The 21694-nt window shown below is 36.0% G+C and overlaps 1 protein-coding gene across 5 annotated transcripts in view; it reads left to right on the forward strand.

Moving 5' to 3' along the window:
• The window catches only part of fynb (FYN proto-oncogene, Src family tyrosine kinase b), a 78339-nt gene that overhangs the window by 41571 nt on the left and 15074 nt on the right, over positions 1–21694 (forward strand). For all 5 annotated transcript variants that reach the window (XM_066698895.1, XM_066698877.1, XM_066698886.1 and 2 more), the window contains 2 exons: positions 15461–15717; positions 17578–17674. In XM_066698895.1, the coding sequence (XP_066554992.1) occupies positions 15471–15717; positions 17578–17674 (344 nt within the window). In that variant the 5' untranslated portion in view covers positions 15461–15470. The remainder of the gene's footprint in view (positions 1–15460; positions 15718–17577; positions 17675–21694) is intronic.

Here is a 21694-nt window from a genome sequence, read left to right on the forward strand (position 1 = left end):
AAACACTATAAGGAAAAACTAAGATTTTTTGTACTAAGATAAATGTGCATGAAAAATGAATACTGTTATTGAAACATTCCAGTTGATAAAACTAAGTTTAAGACAGGATTTGCCAAAATGTCCACATCTCCATAGATACACATCAAAGGCAACTGTATTAACTCAATCAACTGGAAACTAGTATAACACATGGATGATTATAGGTGCTGCTATACATTGACATAACCTTACCATTTTGAACACTATTTGCATACAACACACCTGGAAGAATACTGCCTCCACAAATAGACACACAGAAGTTCTTTAAATCAAGTACACCTGTTACCCACTCAAATAAATGTAATCACAAAAGTATTACCCTGTTACACTAGTACTTACTAGGAGGGATGAATGGATGGATGTATATAAATATCAAGAATAAATTGAGTTTTAAACTGAGGTTCGAGAGCAGGACAACCCCAGTCTCTTAGGTATGACTGTTGCCAAAGCACAAAAAAAGTGAAATAAAATGGTCATAATGATGAAATTATGTGGGTGTTTTTTTTTTTACAGTTTTTCTTATTCAAACTTTTGGTAAACTGTAAGTTGCCATGACAGTGAGTGTTTAATGAAGGTAGCTGCTCCCATTGGCATTCTTGAAGACTGTAAGATGTTCACTATCAAGACCAGAGCAGATTGATGTGCTCTTGTGCATGAGATTGAGATGGGATCAATGTTAACTATCTCCAAAAAGGAAAAGTCTCGTTAAATTACAAATGTTATGTTTAAGTGAACATAGTATATATTTTTTCCATTTCAAATGAGGGAGGCCATGAGCTATTTTATTTAATGTACATTAAAAGTAACACAAATAAACCACATACTAGGGTTGGACAATACACTGAGGTCATGTATTTATTTTTAATATATTATATTCATTCATAATTGCCAGCCTTCATGCAGTAGTGCATTTCTGAAAGTGTGCTGCATGCAACTCTTCTAAAAATCCTTTCGCCACACAGTTTGTTTTATTTCCTTTGTGTGAGATGTGTTATTTTCAGTCTAGCATTCTTACTCATTTTAAGTATTGCAGAAAAAGCTAAACAATTATCGTCTTGGATGCCAACCCGAGAAGATTTATCAAGTCCCAGCCTTTGTTTTTTAATTTTCTGAAACTATTTTACATGGCTTCTAGATGCATGTATTTGTGTATGTGTACATATTACCATAAGTTACCAAAGAATCCTAAGAAGAAAAATAAGACTTTATATAATTTCATGCATTTCATAGAGTGTAGGCCCAACCTCAGCCTTAAGAAATGTTACCATACTAGAGAGGATATTTCACCGATTAGTGCTGTTTCTAGTACAAGAGAAGCTTGTCTAAACCATTTTTTGGGGATGTATGATATGTGCAATATGGCAATAAACGAAGATTCCATGTTGGGGGCCGTTTCCCAGAAGCAACGTCAGCCAAGTAACATCGTTAAATCATCGTAAGTGCAATGTTTCATAATGTGATGGGTTTTCCAGCCACTGACGACAGTTAAGACGTTCGTAAAGAGCTTTGTGAAGATAAATAATTTGTACTTTTGTAATCTACCATTAAGTAATATACAAAAAATCTGTTCCGATTGTGCCTCTGCTGTATTAATAGCTGCTGCTGATTTGTCTGCACCACCCATCGGTATGCACACCAAGATGTTTTTTGATTGCATTGAAACAGGATGAATCCGCCATTATGTTTAAAATTCATAACATGTTTGACAGGTTGGCAGTACAATGAAGTGATGGCAAAGGAATGAGCAACATTAAGTATTCTTAAAAGGTCCTACTTCACATTAAAACTTTTCAATAGTGCGTTGTGGGAAGGTTGAGTGCACTCCATAGCCCACTACCTCTAACGCCCTGAACTGGCAAGTGCCTGAGAGTCCACAGAAGTCACTCCGTGGAATGGCATGCACCCCAGCTGACTTCCACCAAAACTTGATCAAGACCAGTTCACCGGACACCTGTGCCACTTGGGAGCATTCAAATGCATTAATAATCTCCCTATTAGCATTAGTCTTCATCCTGTGGTACTGGAAATCTAATTGGCAATCCCAGTTACTATCAGTTTATTTCTAACATTTGGTTTATTTTCTAAATAACTTTATTTTTAAGTCTCTACTTTCTTTATACATGAAGTGGATTCTGTGATTGAAACTTACCTCGTTGCTTTTTTTGTAAAACAATAAAAATAGAAGTTTGCAATACCCAACTGATTTTATTACTTCTCTTCAGTTTTTCGTTATTAATGAAGGTGTCATTTTACTATTGGATATTTTTCTATTGACATTTGTCATTGTGTAACTATATCATAGTTCTCAACTTGAAAAAATTTAAACATGGGTTACAAATTCAATTCAAAATGTAATGTCATTAATTAACGTTTTAGGCAAACACTGCATGTGTATATGATTTGTGTGTGAAAATGCTGTATATGAGAGAATTAACCTGTGGTGTCATTGCATACTATTTTTTGGTTAGTCTTTCATTAGTTTACAAAGATTATACATTTTCAGGATTAACAGAAAAAGCACTAAATAGACATCGAAAGATACCGTGTGAATAATCTCTTGAGTGGTTGTTTTTACGGTGTAGTGGTTTGGTTAGATTTGTAATGTTTAGATTATTTTTTGCGTTGCTTTAAACTTACTAAATCATTGCTATTGGGTTATTAATATTTTTCCCTTGAGGAATAGAAATGTCTGTTTATTTAAAAATATGTATTGTTCTGTCCTTTATATACTGACACATGTGAATGGAAACTGAACATATGGACGGTAGTACATATAGGGTAACCACATCCTTGCAGTTTTAAGCAGCAGCAATGATTGTTCGAAGATAGCCATCAGTCTGCATTGTGTGAGTTTGAGGCAGAGAAGGTGTTGTTTTGAAGCTGCAAGAAAAAAAAAAATGTCAACCTCATTTTCAAGAGACGCTTAGAACAACAAATACCTGCATCTAAAATGTCTGTCAGTGTGTTAACATCGACCAGATGTGAAATTTTGGTAATCATTAAAATGGAAAAATGTTCTGCTTGCTGTTTAAGGTTTTATCTCACTTAAAATATATGCACTTCATATTTTCTATATTTTATTTAAAAATGAAAATTGTTCTCACTAATTTAAAATGACATTCTTTAGTTGCAGATTGCTAAAGTTTTTGTACTTTTTTAATTTTGAGATTTTATATATTTATTTTATTTGAGCTATTATTCCAAATACAGGTGTATTAACATAATGTCATGGTAATGTTTAAAGTGCTGAGTTACTAAGAGCATTTACATGTATAATGCTCTGTGAAGAAAAATCTCTATCAAGTTTGATCACTCTTGTTCTTTAGTTCTGCATGACTAATTCACAGAACACCATATCAATATCTGAAACATTAAAAATCACAAGGATAGTTGCATAACTTTTTTTAAATAGTTTTCTTCAGATTCTTTTTGAAGGCTACTGCTTTATGAATTTAAAGTGAAAGTGAAGTGAAATAATTTGTTAATCCTGACAGTTTTCACAGAATCTCTCACACATAAACCTGGCTAGTAAGATCAACCTTTTTCTCTCCAGGATTTAGTGTAGCTTGCGCAGTACATTTGAGTTAAAGTTCACAGTTTAAATGCACCTGTTTCCTGTGGATAGTAAGATTCCTGTGTCTAATTTAGTTTACTATTAGTTTGCTCAATTCCCTAGAGGCTGGTCTAAGACGTTTGCATCATTGAGATGAAACCGTACTGCTCATGAGTCCTGCCAAAGCAGGCAGCCTCCATCTACTCTACAGTTGTCTTTCCCTCCTTTCCTTTGTTTGGATCTGTAAATAAAGAATGTAGTCTCTCTGAAACTGGTATTTGTAATACAAAGACATGTTAATACAGTTAAAATAAATGTATTGTGAAGTGTTGTGACTGCTGAGAGAATGCTCCCTCTTCTGAAAGCAGTTATGAGTCTTGCCTTTACATCAGTCTGTGTGGTGAAATTGCAAGTGCCATGAAGGGAAGGGGAAAACTGCCATTGTGAGATATGACTTGTCATTTATTATAGGTAGGTATTGTGCAGTTTTGATGGGTATACATACTTCAAGTTTGTTCTGTGGTGGTTGTTGTTTTTGCATTTCTTTTTTATGGGACCTATATTTTTGAGAATCTATATCCTATATCTTTGAAAAGATTTTGTTTCATAGAATTGTCAGTATTATAGGTTTAGGTCTATCTAATTCTTTCTTGATTCATGAATATATACAGATTTTGGAGGTTAGCTTGACTTTGAATTACAGATGTCTTTTACATTGTTCTAAAAATGAAAGGACATTTCTGCATTATGTTAACAATAGTATACTTCCTGCTGATGCTTCCTGTGACAAGCACATCAATGTCATTGTGGGTATAACTGGTGCTATATCTTCAGAGAAATTTGGGCCTAGCATTGACCAGTATTCTGAGCAAGCACTATTATTGATGTTAGCACTAGGAAATTATCCTCCTTTTTATACTCTTTATTTTTCCAGAGCAACCTGGAAATCTTATTGAAATACAACAAATAGGAAGAATAATAATGAACAACCCATTTAGTTTTGACCCTTCTCGGCTTTCACAAAAGAAGGTATCAGAGGCTATCTTTTGTTAGTATTTTATAGGAAACTTCAGTGGACTAAAGTTTAGGTATTGGGGGAGACCTGTATCTTTAAGAGTCATTATCGATTTAAAAAAATAGACCCTTCACCCACGTGTAGCCTTTCTGAGGGTGTTGCATGTTGTTGAAGAATGGAATAGTATTGTGGATTTTCCGATAACTCCGATATCACTATACAACATTTTGCTTTACTTTTCGGATATGGTTTAATCTGGGAACTGATACAAAAAACATTGTTTCAAATGTCTTTAACAGACTTATTCAATGCGCTTTTGACCAGTTTTCATAGTTTTGTATTCTTCTGTGTGGGTTTTGACATTTCCCTCAGAGGTTTTCAGGTTATCAGCTCTCATCTTCTAGGAGGCATCTCACAGTTTTCTTGATGTCGAATTGAACTTGGCAGCGAGTTGGGTGCTGCAGTGGAACAGATTAGCCTGGGACGTTTAGCCAGACTTCTTTACAGATTTTCTTTCTGCTTTGGACACTTTTGCACAGCTACCAGTTCTTCTGTATCTCTTTTTCTATATACACTCACCTAAAGGATTATTAGGAACACCATACTAATACTGTGTTTGACCCCCTTTCGCCTTCAGAACTGCCTTAATTCTACGTGGCATTGATTCAACAAGGTGCTGAAAGCATTCTTTAGAAATGTTGGCCCATATTGATAGGATAGCATCTTGCAGTTGATGGAGATTTGTGGGATACACATCCAGGGCACGAAGCTCCCGTTCCACCACATCCCAAAGATGCTCTATTGGGTTGAGATCTGGTGACTGTGGGGGCCAGTTTAGTACAGTGAAATGATTCGACCTTTGTGACATGGTGCATTATCCTGCTGGAAGTAGCCATCAGAGGATGGGTACATGGTGGTCATAAAGGGATGGACATGGTCAGAAACAATGCTCAGGAAGGCCGTGGCATTTAAACGATGCCCAATTGGCACTAAGGGGCCTAAAGTGTGCCAAGAAAACATCCCCCACACCATTACACCACCACCACCAGCCTGCACAGTGGTAACAAGGCATGATGGATCCATGTTCTCATTCTGTTTACGCCAAATTCTGACTCTACCATCTGAATGTCTCAACAGAAATCGAGACTCATCAGACCAGGCAACATTTTTCCAGTCTTCAACTGTCCAATTTTGGTGAGCTTGTGCAAATTGTAGCCTCTTTTTCCTATTTGTAGTGGAGGATGAGTGGTACCCGGTGGGGTCTTCTGCTGTTGTAGCCCATCCGCCTCAAGGTTGTACGTGTTGTGGCTTCACAAATGCTTTGCTGCATACCTCGGTTGTAACGAGTGGTTATTTCAGTCAAAGTTGCTGTTCTATCAGCTTGAATCAGTCGGCCCATTCTCCTCTGACCTCTAGCATCAACAAGGCATTTTCGCCCACAGGACTGCCGCATACTGGATGTTTTTCCCTTTTCACACCATTCTTTGTAAACCCTAGAAATGGTTGTGCGTGAAAATCCCAGTAACTGAGCAGATTGTGAAATACTCAGACCGGCCCGTCTGGCACCAACAACCATGCCACGCTCAAAATTGCTTAAATTACCTTTCTTTCCCATTCAGACATTCAGTTTGGAGTTCAGGAGATTGTCTTGACCAGGACCACACCCCTAAATGCATTGAAGCAACTGCCATGTGATTGGTTGGTTAGATAATTGCATTAATGAGAAATTGAACAGGTGTTCCTAATAATCCTTTAGGTGAGTGTATGTGTGTGTGTGTATATATATATATATATATATATATATATATAATGACCCTTTCGAGTGCAGAATAACTATGAATAAACAATCAGTTGAATGGGACAAACTGAGGTTACCAATTAAACACATCCACTGTTTGTAATTTGTTTTGAAACAAATTCTGTGTATTTATTTGTTACCTTTCAATAAGATAGTGTGAAAGTGTGAAAAATATTGTAGGTTTATTGGGATTTGAACTCCACAGATGTGCAGTAGATCTTTTGTTGTTAAAGATTACTGCTGTCCTATTCATGTACATACAGAAAAGTAAATGTATTGTTTTGCTAATTTTACCTCCAATATATCCATAAAATATTGAAGTATAATACGAAACATTGGGGAGGAAATGTCCAACCTCCTGATTTACAGCTCTGGAAAAAATTGAGACCACTCCAAGTTCAGAAATCAATGTTAAGTGGTCTCTGTATTTTTTCTAGAACTGTATATCCTATCCTAGGATGCTGTTAGGGAGTGGGTGAAGGGTTCAATCTTTAACCACAGATGATATTGTTATGAATAGGCAGAATGTTTTCCCTTTGCTTATATCACATGTTTGTTTGGGGGGGGATCTACATCTTTCATCTTTCTGAGTGAAAGAATTTGATATTTTGGGTTTGGGACCCTGACGAATTATAATAAGAAGAATTGGCACATGTTGGCCACCATGTGAAGAGGGAAGCTACGTTAGAGCCTGGCCTGGCCTGATTATAGAGGACTTCCTTGTTTCCTAGAATCCAGGAAAACAGCAGAGGTGGACTTACACATCAAAATGCCTGGGGAATAGACCCTTTCAATGAACAGCACATTACTCTTCTGCCTGTCAGTTACTAGTGAGCTGATCCAGTTCTCTATGGGACCCTGCTGTTTGCGTTAATATTGAACTCTTGTGACATAATGGTGTCACAAATTGCCTTACCAACAAGGCCAGCATTCTTGGTTTACAGTGCTCTTTGTACGGTTTTAAAGAATTCTGCATCCTAATGTCCTTCGTGCTTATGTTACAAAGTTCATTGGACATACCTAGAGTAAATTTCGAAGTTTTGCAGGGAGTTGCATTATTGATCAGAACAAGCTATTTATAGAATTCTGTGTTAAAATAACGACATCCCAGGTTCATATGTACAGTATAATCCTATGTATGAATTGTGGTGTGGTTCTGGAAAAATAGTAATCTTAATCTGATTCAGCGGTTACGATTGGCTCCTAATCGTACATACCGTAGTTAATAAAGCTGAGTTTCTATGTGTAGTCATATAAATGTATACGTTTATTACCATTTCCAGTCTATATTGTAAATCCACCATTTTAATCCTGACTGCCTAAGAAAATGCCCTAATTTTATGCTAGTCTAGAAGCAATACAGTAAATGATTCTAACAGGCACCACAGGGAGCAGCATTAGAGAATGAATAGTCTGTGTTGTGGGGAACAAGATAGTCCCTGCCTGCTTTTTAATTAGGGAATATATAGCACCAGCCAGCAGCCTTCCCAGTGGATTAATGTTGTAAAAAATACCACAAACAAGATAATGCATACCAGATATCACAGGCAGAGAAGCTGAGCTCCCTGTAGGTTGCATGTGCTCCTGTAAGCAAACAGGCATTTACAGTGTTGGAAGGATCGTGCTTTCTGCATTGAAAATTTCAACAACAAACCATGAAAGTGCAGCCCTGTTGTTATACCAATGTAGCTTATCAGTCACTCCTTTATGAAAAAATGGGCTTATCATACTGTATAAAGAACAGGTTATTATGGGAGGTATAAACCAGATACGAAGTCATGTATTTTCTGATCTACTTTGTAAACAAAGTTTCAAAAAGGAAACTAATCCACTGTTTCACTGTGACTTCCCAAAGACAAGAAAGCAATAAAACTGTTCGTTATCTGGCAAAAGCTGCTCTTCAAAAATCAGAAAGAGAAGCAAAGTGCTCTTTTTGTTGGAAACAGGAGGGTAAGCCTACCCCTTTTAGAGCCACCGTATTGGGGAGTTTTTGATTACGCCTGCTCAAACAACAGCATTGTGCAACAGTGTTTCCCTACAGAACTGCCAGGCGACCCTGCGACCCCTAGGCAGAGGGCCAGTTCTACCAAAACAACTGCCCCTTAGATAAGCACAGCAAGTGCAGTCAATCTGAGATGCAGCAGCCCGGATGAAACACGGACTTCCACTTCCTCCAAACTGCTAATGAATAAAATTAAACCAGGCCATTTACAGCTCCTGCACAGGGATGCTATAGCACCAACCTGTTCAGATAAGCTGTGCAATCATATCTGGAGTATTTACTCATGTCTTAATTGCCCTGATTTCCTTCAGAATGTTAGTATGTTGATTTATTTAATCAGACATTTGCCCTGCAGATGTTATAGTAATTAGACCAGCACCAGACAACCCTGTATCACACACATGTAAGGAATAAAATGTGGTTAATTCAGGGGTAATTGTGTAATGTCCTAATAACTTTTGTTGTGTATTTGATCTGTTCTATATACCTGCTAGACTGATGCCATTCCACCCAGCAGCAGGAAATAGTGCATCATGAAATCGAAACATTTAAAACATGTTTCTGTGCAGACTGCAGAATGGATAACCGTAAGACTAAACCTAGTATACTGTTTTACCATATTATATTAAGACTAATTATTACACAGCACAACCTGAAGTGTGTTGGCTGCTTCTCTCTGTGGGTGACTACCAGCAGTCTATTTTTGTAGACCGCACAACTGTTTCTTATATTAGCTTGATGAAGTTGTTTTTTCCCAGCTAAATGATTTTGCAACTTGAGTTGGCATCTCTTCTCATAGTTGTGACTTATTGACTTTTGTGATGCGTAATTCTGTAAATTGTGGTATTCATAATAATAATAATAATAATACATTTTCTTTTACATTATGCCTTTCATGCACAAATATCCCAAAGTGGATTGCAACCATACCCCCCCCCCTTACTAACAATAAGACAATAAAACAGTGGAGTGAACACTAGGAGATTGCACTAATAAATACCATGGTAAAAGCCAAAATATAAATATTGAATGCTCTTTGGAAGATCAATCCATAGACTGCAGTCAAGGTCACCAATGATTGATTACCAAGAGAATGGCATTGGGATGCTCAGTAAATTAGAGACTTAGAAACTAAGCCAAATATAATGAAATACTGATACAGAAATACATAAAGCTTTGTATCAAGTTTATTCTACTTAAACTCAGCTATTTAACAAGACTAATTTTATTTGACTACAGGTATATGTATTTATCTAAATCCTCCCTTTTTATCTTTCATGATAGCTGGTTTTGGACTGCCACTCTCCCTGCAGGTGTATTTTTTTAAACCATGGAAGAATTACGATTCTGTAGGAATAAAGTGAAAATAACTTGTGTACATGAGTGAGGCATCTTGCTAATGACTGTTAGCCCCTTCACCCTGACATTAAAGATCGGTGCATTTTTTCATGAAAATACAGTAGCTTGTTTTAAGTGCACAACTTTTCAATTAAATAAAAATATTGCAACCGTTTCTCTGCCAATATGCCTTCAAGGTAGATTAGTATTTTTTTATAAATATTTCTTAGAAAAGCAGTGTTTTAGGACATTGCAATTAATCCCTTTACACTATTAACTATTAAGTCAGAAGCATCTTTAACTGAATTGTATTATACTGACTTTTAAATTATGAATCAACTCAGAAGTCTCCTCAAATTTAAACTTGTAATAATTGACATACATTAATTTGTGATCTCATTTGAGCATTAGCATTATTATGCTTTCTGGAATGCATGGGTTTATCTATTATTAATAATAATAATAATTTCTTAATACATAATTATGAAACTACAAAAAAGAATATACTGATAGTGTCTTTCCATGCCCTGGCAATAAGATGATCTAGGGTCAAAAGGTTATCAAACCCAATTGAATGCTACATTGAGCTGCCTCCTTCAGCTCCTGTGATTTTACTGTACAAGTAACCGAAATCTCGGAACCAGCTAACCTCCTTCTGATGCCAAAACCTGATATTATTTGTTTCTAATTATAAAGGAATAATTAATTGGATAGAGAGCAGCTAAATACTGAAAGCTTTGTGTGTGAAGAGTTCAAAGAAAGTATTAATGAGCGGATTCCATTTGTTAGTATCCGTCCATTCTCCTCGGCACTGGGGAGGTGTTCCCTTCAACCTTGACTCAACACTGTAACTCTTCTTTGTCCTCTACTTACCACCTATACCACCTTGTTACTGAGGACAGTCTAGCATTCTAGCACAATCCCTGAGGATTAGTGCAAGGAATTAACACCTTTCTGGCTCGGACACTGGATTGCTACCTCACAGTTCCTTTAACAGTGTCTCTCAAATCCAGTTCATGATGTTTTCATAAACTATTTAACCAAATTGACTATTTATTCTGTTTTTATCAGGTGAAAGTAGAAATATTTATTTTATTTTATGAAAGAAAATGTATTGTTTATGGACACCAGGGGAAGTTTAGAAACACTGCTCCAAACCATATTTCAGTTTACTGTTCTATTAATGTTGGCAATTACAGACACTCACTCAAGAAAGTTACCAGGTGAGTTATTAAAATCGTACAAGTAAAACGCAACAACAGTAGACCACATATTTTAAAAGTCATGCAAACATTTATTTCTGCATTTAGGTGAAAGGTTTCAGCCTCCCAGTCTTTGTTGGATCCAAATGGAAATGAATGGAAATGTAGCAGCCAAGTTTGATGATGCATTATTCACTCACCTTCTGTCAACTGCAATGTTTGGTTCTATGGGATGCATTAATTAATGTCACCTCACTTGATTTTTTTATTTACACTTTGCGTTGTTTTTGTAATCTTTTCAGATGGGGTCATGAAACAATGGTATAAATATATACACTGTTGCATCCATATTTATTCATTAATTTTGTAAAGTGTAATTAAAACGTATTATTTATGGAAATAGAGGTACATTCTGATTTAATAAAATATGAAAGCGTGTCTGTTAATATTACATGTATCAATGTCAAATTATATATATTCTGTAGATATAGACAGTCAGCATGTATTTATATTATATCAGGATAAATTATATATTGCTATAAAAAAACTATGCAGATTGATAGATTTATCCAAAAAGATGTCAGTTTTTTTCAGTTGATAAAAACTCAGTCATTAATAAAACCTTTCAAAAACAGACGTTTCAGTGGAGGGAACATGAGAGGTAGGTAGGTAGGTAGGTACAGATCATTTGTAAATCAACAGTCATATCTAAATACCAGAGGTTTGTGTAACTCGTATTCATGTGTACAAACTTTTCAATAATTGGAAATGATTTTTTTTTTTTTACTTTATGTTCCCAATGTTGAAGAAAAAATAAAAGTAAGATGAATCCCTTTGTCATTCAGAAGCAGCTTTTAGCCTTGCAGTCAGGGTGGCAATTGTCTTCTCCTGGTAAAGGGTCAACACCCAATGTACCTCTTAGTAATGTAAATGCTTTCCTATTCTGTGAGAATGCTTTATAAAGTAGGAGGGGAAAGCATCTGAGAGCACATTCTTTCATTGCTTGTGCCGCTTTGGTGCTGGCGTTTCATGTGGTTTGTAGAAATATCTGAAGGGCTGCTCTGGGTACTTAAAAAGACATGGAAGAAAATAGCTGTTATTGAAAACATAAGGAACATGCATTTTTGAGGTCAGCATTTTAGTCTCATGCTTAGATCTCCATAATATCTAACTTGAAAGCTAACTGAAATATAATTTAATGTTTTTGTTTTGTTAAGCTGCAAAATGCCAAGAGCACAAAAAGAACTGCTTTTTCCATATTTGTGTTTCAAAATGTTAGCATGTGACACTGTATGCTTTAGCTAAAGCACTATATCCAGTCCAGTATTTACAAAGTCATATATGAGTGTGCTGAAAAATACTGCAGTATTCATTTGACACATAATCGCCAATATTGCACTAGCATCCTGGATACTCTGTATTTAGAAAATGTATTTATTCAATTCAGCCTTAGAAGATGTCAAGGACCATAGTCAGAATTCAGAATGTTTTAATAAACAACCATGTGGGGCGGAAGGAGGTGCTCTACCCCAGAGCCTGGGGGAGGTAAACGAGCAGGGGGGACGCATGACGAGCTGACTCCCTGCGAGTCGCTCCCCGCCAAGATGGAATAGGATGTGGTCAGCTTCCTGTTCTGGAGAGGCAGGAGGAGTGCCTGGGAGCGAGAGAGAGCAAACGTCAAGAATAGTGATCTACACTAACAGACTTAGCTGTGGCTTCTGTCTTGTTGTTTATTAGTTGTATGTTTAGACAGGGTGTCTACGTACAGTATGGCTTGAAAAGAAGTTAGGCTTTTGTTTGGATTTTGGGTTTATTTTGGGAATCAAGAAGCACTGTAAATATAATCTGAAAGTCCTTTCACCAAATCCCTGTCTGTGACTGTTTCCTAAATCCCGCCTTTATTGAACCCCGGTGCTGTGTACATCCCCACACAGTGCCTGTGTGTGTGTGTGTGTGTGTGTGTGTGTGTGTGTGTGTGTGTGTGTGTGTGTGTGTGCGCGTGTGCGTGTGCGTGTGTATATATCATCACCATCAGTCTATGTCGATCCACTGCTAGATGAAGGCCTCCCCAAGATGTTTCCCACTTGCTTCATCCTACAGCTTCTCTTTTCCATGTCTGTCCTGCAAAGTTTATGATTTAATCTTCCCATCTTTTATGTGGCCGTCCATTTTAACATTTTCCCTCTTTTGATGTCACACATTTTGGTTTGTTCTCGTACCCCTTGCTTGTAATTCCAACCAATTTCAATGCTCCTTTGTGTCATCTGCACACTGGTAGTATGCATTGATTTAATACTTTTCTCTTAAGGCTAGTGGGTAGATTTCCTTTCATCAACATGCTGCTGTTTCCAAATGCACTCCATCCCATTTTTACTCTTTTGATTTCTTGCATAATATCTCCCTCTGCAATGATTTGTTGTCCAAGGTAGACATAACTTTAGACTTATTTGAGTATCTACTTAAATTTATCAAAGCTGCTAAACATGACTTTTTTTTCACTCATTTTCATTTTAAGTCCACATATAAATAAATTATATATATATATATATATATATATATATACACACACACACACACACACACACATTTATATACAGATATACACACAAATATATCAAACTTGATATTTATGAAGCCTGATATTTTTACAGTGAAAATTGATCATTAATTTTCCTATTTATACATTGATGTTTGATGTATACATATCAAACTTTAATTTATATATCAAAGACCGGTATTTATGCAGTGAAACTCTATTTAGATCAAAGTTTGATGTATACATTCGTTTTATTTTTGTATAGTGAAACGAAAGAGAGCGAGATATATTGGGCTCAGGCACAAGACCACCTAATGTGTATAAGGGAATGTAAGATTTTGCAATGTGCTACAGACAAAGTGTGATTGAAAATAATATATTCATATTTTTCTCTATTCCATTATGTAAAGTGGGCACTTTGTTAGTTTAGCCAGAGTCCTTGACAATTTCCGATGGAGGACCAATGAGAACTTGAGGCGGGAACAGGGATAGAGCAAATAAACTCGGAACCATAATAAGAGTCACAGTATCAAGATGATCTTTAAGGCATCTGGACATGCGCTCTAAAACATTTCAATCAAAGGGAACTTGACCAACATGAGGAAGGCAGAAAATACTGAGTTTTATTTGAAGCAGTAAAATCTCACAAAGCTGTATTTACGTGGCAGATAAAATGATGTAGTCTTATGGTACATATTGTAAATGTCTTTCTTCACCAGAATCAAGTGAATCAAGTCACATAGTAATATAGACAGAAATATTTAGGTTTCAAAAAACATAATTTGTTTCTCTAGTGCATCACAAGATCCTTGTTTGTTTCCCAAAAACTATGGTTGTTTTCTAGCTATCAGCTCTACAATAATTATAATGGCAAAACTTGTCAGTTGAATAATGAACAAATTAATTTTATGAATATTTATATTTCCGAATGATTTGTATATCTTACATCATAATCTAGCCACAACCCTCACCAGGATAAATGGGCGTGAAATTAATGAACATCTTAATCTAATCCCTTTGAAAAAAGTCCCCTAATGCAGGATAACACGTTTAATCTGTATTCTAGAAAGGCTAGTATGAAATCTAACTGGAAGAAATAATGCAATTCTACTAAGGAAATACTCAACTTTAATTTAAACACTAATTGATAAATATCAAAATATGAATATTAACCTGAATTGTTAAAATATGTATCATCAGAATGCACATGTAATCTAAGGTATATCCGTCAAAGTTACACAACATCTTTATACTTGTCAATTTTACTATTCAGTTCCTTTAAAAAAAAAAATCCTATAGTGATGTGATCATGGAATAATCAATTAAATGATAATTGATTTCATTGTTATTTTTTGGTGGTGGTGGTAACCCTTTTATTGGAAAAAAACAACTCCTTATGGAAATTAACAACTTATGAAGTCAGACAACTGTATGAGCAGAAGTCAGCTTAATCCATTATGAATATTGTGAGACAAATGGACAGAAATATTGGAGAGTGCAACTGGCTGCTTCAATGTTGGCTTTGTTGAAGACAAAGCATCTGAATATTTTAGTTTGTCTATTGCTTTAAATCTCGTTTTTTCCTTTTTTATTTTATTGTGTAATCTGATATTAACAAATGGCACAGAACCTCTGATTTATCAGGTTCATTTTTCATGTAAGGAAACTGCAATAGCAATATTCCATTAAAACAGCAATACCAGCTGTGCAACTATCATTTTTACTAACCTATTCATAGCTTCAGAAATTTGACCTACATAAGATAGTGATTCCTTATGGCTGGTATTGAACAATGTTTTTATGCTATCGTTTCTGTCTGTATAAAATGAAATAAGTATCGAAAGCAAGAAAAAAAACATCCAGATGTTATTGAATTAACCTTCAACGCTGTAGAATTTGTGGAGGACAGATTACATTTTCTTTGTTCGTTTGGTGTCACACCTGTTTTACACAATTCCCCTTCTCCTATTTTTGCAGAATTTGGATAATGGGCTGTGTGCAATGCAAGGATAAAGAAGCAGCAAAACTTACAGACGAGAGGGACACCAGTATAAGCCAGAACGCAGGCTATCGCTATGGGGCAGATCCCACACCACAGCACTATCCCAGCTTCGGTGTCACTGCCATTCCAAACTTCAACAACTTCCATGCGCCCGGTGGTCAGGGGATGACTGTGTTCGGTGGGGTGAACTCGTCCTCTCACACCGGGACCCTGCGCTCCCGCGGTGGAACAGGTATGCTGCAGTTAGATACTCCTCTACACGCTGATTGAACAGTTGGAGATTCTCTATAATTAAAGAAGGCTGATTAGACTTTCTCAGAATGGACTGAAGCCCATTGAACACTGTAAGGCTCCTTTGTGATATATTTCTCAATTGTTGAGAAATGCGATGCAATTATCCCTTTTACTGCAGTTGCTATTCATCTTGTTGTGGACTTCAGACAGTATTTTCAATGTGCAGCAGTTCCCTGGGATTTCTAAAAGGAACAAGCTGTAACATTAATAAGGCACTGTTCTCAGTTCAGTGCTGCAGACATTATTTTCATGGGGATGTGCAGTAAGAAAATGCTGGTGGGGAAATACAGCAGCCTGCCAGAAAATTATTACTCATCACTTGAATGAATCCAGTGGAAATGCCAGGGCACAGCATGTGACAGCTTTCCCAACAAATATTTTAAAACTCGTTTCAAACACCTAGAGACAATTCAGTGCCTTGAGACTGAGTTGCATGACACGGTTCAGTTCCAACTGTATGAATGTTGTGCTTTTACATTAAAAATCAAATCCACTGTGCCGCTTAAATGAAATGAAGCCATTTGAGTGACAATCACTAGCATTAAAGGCCATAGAGGGTAGAGTTATTTTGCAGTTTGTGAAACAAGGATGATAACAAGGTTTACATTTGATGAAGTTGAATTATTTTGGTAATTTGGTAACTTGGTCATTTTTAATAATTTGTCTCTGCTTTATCTTCTATATTATACTTCTATATTGTTTTATACCAAAAATAATTGGTTACAGTTGTGATTCCACTACTCATAACAAAACAAAAACATAAAGCATTACAATCATCCTTCTTCTGTTCTCTTTATTTTACTATACTGCCCTCTCCATTCCTCAAGCATTTAATCACTAGTAGTTATCCACTCCTTCATATTGCAGACATAACTAATAAACAAGTGTGGTTGTTATGTGGTTTAGTAAGCGAATAGATTAATGTATGCTACATTGTAATAGTAACCAACCAGTATATATTTTTATTTTATTATTTATACTACTGCAGCATGTTTCGTTGTCACTGTAGAGATGTAGATAGGTTTTGTTTTTGGTCAACACTGGGATAGCAGATGTGTAGGAATTATATTATTCATTTTCACATTAAATATAACTCTTTAGATATGATGTAACCTTTCCTTGTGGGGGCCCTGGGCAATTGGCCTAGTTTCCCCCCCAAAAAAAGACTGGCAATAGCTGCAGCCCAAGATGGGAAGAGCATAGTATGTCTGACGTGTGCCTCTACAGCTGTGTCTGTGTTATTCTTGTCAACAGACCATCGCTGCTTACATCATATGGAAAGAGTTTGGAATTTATAATTTTATATATGTGTATAAAATGCCTTGCAAAAATACTCACCCCCTGCAAAGTGTCCTCCCCCCCCACCCCACCCCATCTGAGTTGATCTTCACAATCTACTTCAAACTGATAGTTAAACAATGCTGATATTATAAAATAAGTTAGATTTTCTTTAAGACTCTCAATTGCATAAGTATTCAACCCCTTTGGTACTGAAACCCTAAAACAGTTAAGGTACACAATATTTTTTTGAAAGGTTACAAAATTACGGAGGTGTCTTTAGACAGCCAAAACATTCAGGGCAGTCACTGAGCAGGGAACCAATCAGAGACATTTTCTTTGTATTAAAAACCCAAACCAATATGAATTCAGTTCCTAACATAAGTTACATTGTTCAGGTAATGTATACGTTAAATATACAGTGTAATTTTAATCAAAATCCTGGTGAAGGATTTCTTTCGCAGTCCTGTTAATCATCTTATTTCTGACTGCAGCTTCTTCCTTCTCTTGCTTCTTTCAGGCGTTACTCTATTTGTGGCACTTTATGACTATGAAGCACGGACAGAAGATGACCTTAGCTTTAGGAAAGGAGAGAAATTTCAGATACTGAACAGCACGTAAGTATGCATAGTACCAATTTTATTAGAATGTATTTGTATTTTTTTTTTGTGAGCCATAGTAGTAATACTTATGCTTTCTAATACATATATTTTTATTTCCATGATTAGTTGTTGAGACTTTGGATTGTTATTATAATGCTGTAAAGTAGTGTAAGTAGTCTGTTCTTTCACAGGCAGTACACCAGTAGAAAAGTTATTGTTGTCAATGGGGTTGCATCTTATTTTATGCAATTGTCCACTGGGAGATTCCAGAACGTGTACGGTGATTGTAACCTGCATGATGTGATGGTAAGCTAATGTGACACATGCAGTCTATAGTAAACATTCAATATTAATAAATCCATCTGGGCTAGGACGACCAGCTTTTTGCTTTTACCACTAGTGAGTATATGTAGAAAGATATGCTTGGATAGTGGTTTATTGATGGTCTCAGTTTAGCTTGCACAGCATCACATACATACTTTGTGGTTCTGCACAGTGATATTAATTAGATTTCCCTGTTTTTCTGGAATTGGGTGTACTCATTTACTCTGAACATCAGTAACATCATGACAGGAAGTGTGTGTGTGATGCTTCAAGAATTTGACCTTCTTGATGAGTGTCACAAATTCATTTAATTTGGGAACTTTAACTGCAGTAACACAATGGTGCTTTGTGCGTCTCTCACTCTGCAGTTTTTGTAAGCTAATCACTGATCAGTGCTGCATTGTGAACTGAATAAAGATAGTATGGTAGTTAGATTGAAATCTATTTTTCTGAGTAGCTGAATTACCATCACTTGTTTACTTGCGGTAAATATAATTAGAAACTTAACACATTTGAGGACCGTTACAGTGCTGTGAATTGAATTGCCTACTATTATATAATATAAGTAAATGGGTTACTCAGTTTATTTGGGTTACTCCAATTACTGTTTGGCAATGCAACGTATAAACGATTAGTGTATAAATTAATCTATTGGACTGTTAAATGTTTCAGATGTCTGAACTGTTTATTAGATATGTACGTGTGTCTGCCTGCTGGAGAGCTTCTGCTGTCTGTCATTACATAGAGGAGACGTGGACTAGAAGATATTTGCAAATAAGCAATAAGCAAAAGCACAAAATCTCATGGTTTAATCAGCATGTTTTATCAGGTTAATCCATGTTTCAAGCGAGTTCAGATTTTAAAACATTGTTACAGGTTGAATATTCATGAATCTCTTTAGTGCCTCCCATGTTTGACTTTGACTTGAAGGTTATGAGTTACTACTGCAAAAAAGAGCTGCGGAGTGCTGTACATGGCAGCTATAGAGATCTAAAGATTTGGATGCACATAATGAACATCATGTTCTCTTGCCACTACCACTTATTTTTGTGTGTTAGAGAAACAGAAACTCTTAACCTCCTGTGCTTTATTGGAGCTGTGGTTGTGTGTCTATAGCCCAAGCCTGGGTCCTGTCCCAGAGGAAGAGGAGGGGCAGTTTTTCTTCTCCCAAGCAGCTGAATCTGAACTGTTATGTTTAAACCCATCTTTAGCTGATATCCATCACTCTTTCACAGTACAGCTGGGACTATGTACACTTTCTGAAGGCTATAAAATCATTCAAGTAATCCATAGGTGACTGTTTTTTCTTTTTTGTCTTCCTTCATGCACCCACATATATTCATCTGAAAAATAGTAATTTAGTTTGTTATGGCCACCTGCTGGGAAGAGGACACATTACATGCACTGATGCTACTTTATCAGAGGCAAAATAACCTATTGGATTTGGCATCTCCTTCAACTAGAGATGCCAGTGAAGCTGATCATTTGAAATTACTTGTGACCCCCATTGAGAGTTGCAGTGTTGATAATCAAGTTCAAGATTTACAGAAGACAAGGCACATAAATAAATAATAATGGCACGTCAGCTCCTCAGAACAGCACAGGACTAGCTGGTTGTCTGCCCCAGGACACAGGTGATCAGAGTGTCAGCCATTTCTTCTACAGTGGAATTTGTTTTGCTTGGTATTTGTGTAGATGGTTATACTGTAATGGTACTTGTATAATGATCAGCACCATCATTTATGCAAAGCAGCTATTTTAATGCTATACATTATATTGTGAACCTTTGACAACAACAAATACATGTTTTTACTTAACATCAACAGACCACTGTGTGTTCATGAATTAAATGTGCTGGAGTTGAGAGAACAAAGAGGCCCATTGCTTGTCTTCAGAAGCAACCACTGCATAACCTGTTGAAAGTCACAGAAAGGAAACTACATTTAATGGAAAAGCATCACCAGGGCTGCAGAGATATGAATATGCAGAAAATTGACATTATTTCTGCACTACAAATTTAAAAAAGAGAAGCATGTGACTAAACCATTATTATACTATGCAGTATCCTCATTATTTCTTAGCATCAAGCTTTTTTCCAAAATAATTGTACTTAGAAACTGTAATTTCCTTAGAGCAAAGGGAAAATATTTTTTTCTCTCAAAATCAAATTGCTGGCTTTCTATCTGCTGCTATATTCTATCAGTAGGTCAATGTTCTTATGTAACTTTCTAATTCTACATGAAGCAAGGTTATGATCAGCACAGGGTTAAGCTGCATTATTATCAGCAAATGCTTGCATGTTTCAGTCTAGCTGGTCCATGACTTGGGGAGCATGTCTGGGAGCTGCTCGTTTGTGTTGAAGGTGACATTCAAACATTAGTCCTCAGGACTTCCTCAGAATCATCTATTTTGTCTGGCTATAGATGTGTGGTCTCCTCAGCATCTCATTACAGTATACATCTAGTGATTTAAAAGAAATAACCGTGTAAATTAGGCTCATTGCTTTTTCTCTGGTTCTTTTTTTCCTTAATTACCATAAGGTGCACTTTTTAAGATTTTCCAGAAAACAGAGAGGCTAGTTGAATAATCTTAAATGCATCTATTCTCTAAGATGTTAAAATATATCTGAATCAACATTTTTTATTAGATTGTCCACATGTGTTAAGAGTTTTGGGTTTCTAATCTATATAACATAATTCTGTCCTCTGTTTAGCTCCCCCTGTCTAGAAATGAGTCTAGTCTACATGCATAATGTATTGGGAATTGCAAGTATACAATGTGAACATGCACCAAATGTTACTACTGTTGAATAGGCGAAGTCCTGGAAGTGTAGAAAACATTATCTTTGTGGTAAAGCTTTATTTAATGTATTTATTTGGGGGGGTTCCTATGTTGCGTGTGATAATGTATCGATTCAGCTACATGCTGTGTCATTGTTGACAATGTGATGGACCTTATTAGAGATACCTTGTGTAAGTTAGTTAAATGTATTCAATAAATTGACAAATAACTGCAGATGTGCATGAAGTTTGAATTAGAGGGCAGACCAGTGTTCTGCAATGTGGTCTCCTGGGAGGGGCTATATGTGTACATTCAAAATCTGTAGAACAATGTTTATAGCTTTAACTATGCAAATGTAGATTATATATTAGGAAAACAAATTGTTACAGTGTTGTTGCTGTACTATCACTTTAAATGTGTGCTGTACCTGTGTGAACCAGAAGGAAGCAGAACATATGTACTTCAATCATTACAACAAAACTATTGGTTAAAACTGAGAGACCCCTAAAGCTTGTTATGAATTATATACTGTACTTGTATCATATTAGACTGTATTGTTGCTTACCATTTTAGCACACAATATGATCTGTAATTGATTTGCATTGCAAAATGGCTTTTTATAAATGTTTCCACTTTGACTGATTTAATATGCACACTTACTATGTACTGCTATAACTATGCTCTATTTAATGTTTTTTTAACATCCTCAACCAAAGTGTGATAGTTTAATTAAATGGTTTATTATTATTATTATTATTATTATTATTATTATTATTGTTATTATTATTAATCCATTTTTTTACTACTGTTTATTAAAATGTTTTGAGACATTTACATAGTTGTTCAAACTATCACAGAGGTAGTTATTGTTTGCTTTATACTCAGTTCTTCAATTTACCATAGTGTTCAATAGCTTAAAAAATGGACTTG

Source organism: Amia ocellicauda, chromosome 1 (genome assembly GCF_036373705.1).
Source record: "Amia ocellicauda isolate fAmiCal2 chromosome 1, fAmiCal2.hap1, whole genome shotgun sequence".
Classification (NCBI taxonomy): domain Eukaryota; kingdom Metazoa; phylum Chordata; class Actinopteri; order Amiiformes; family Amiidae; genus Amia; species Amia ocellicauda.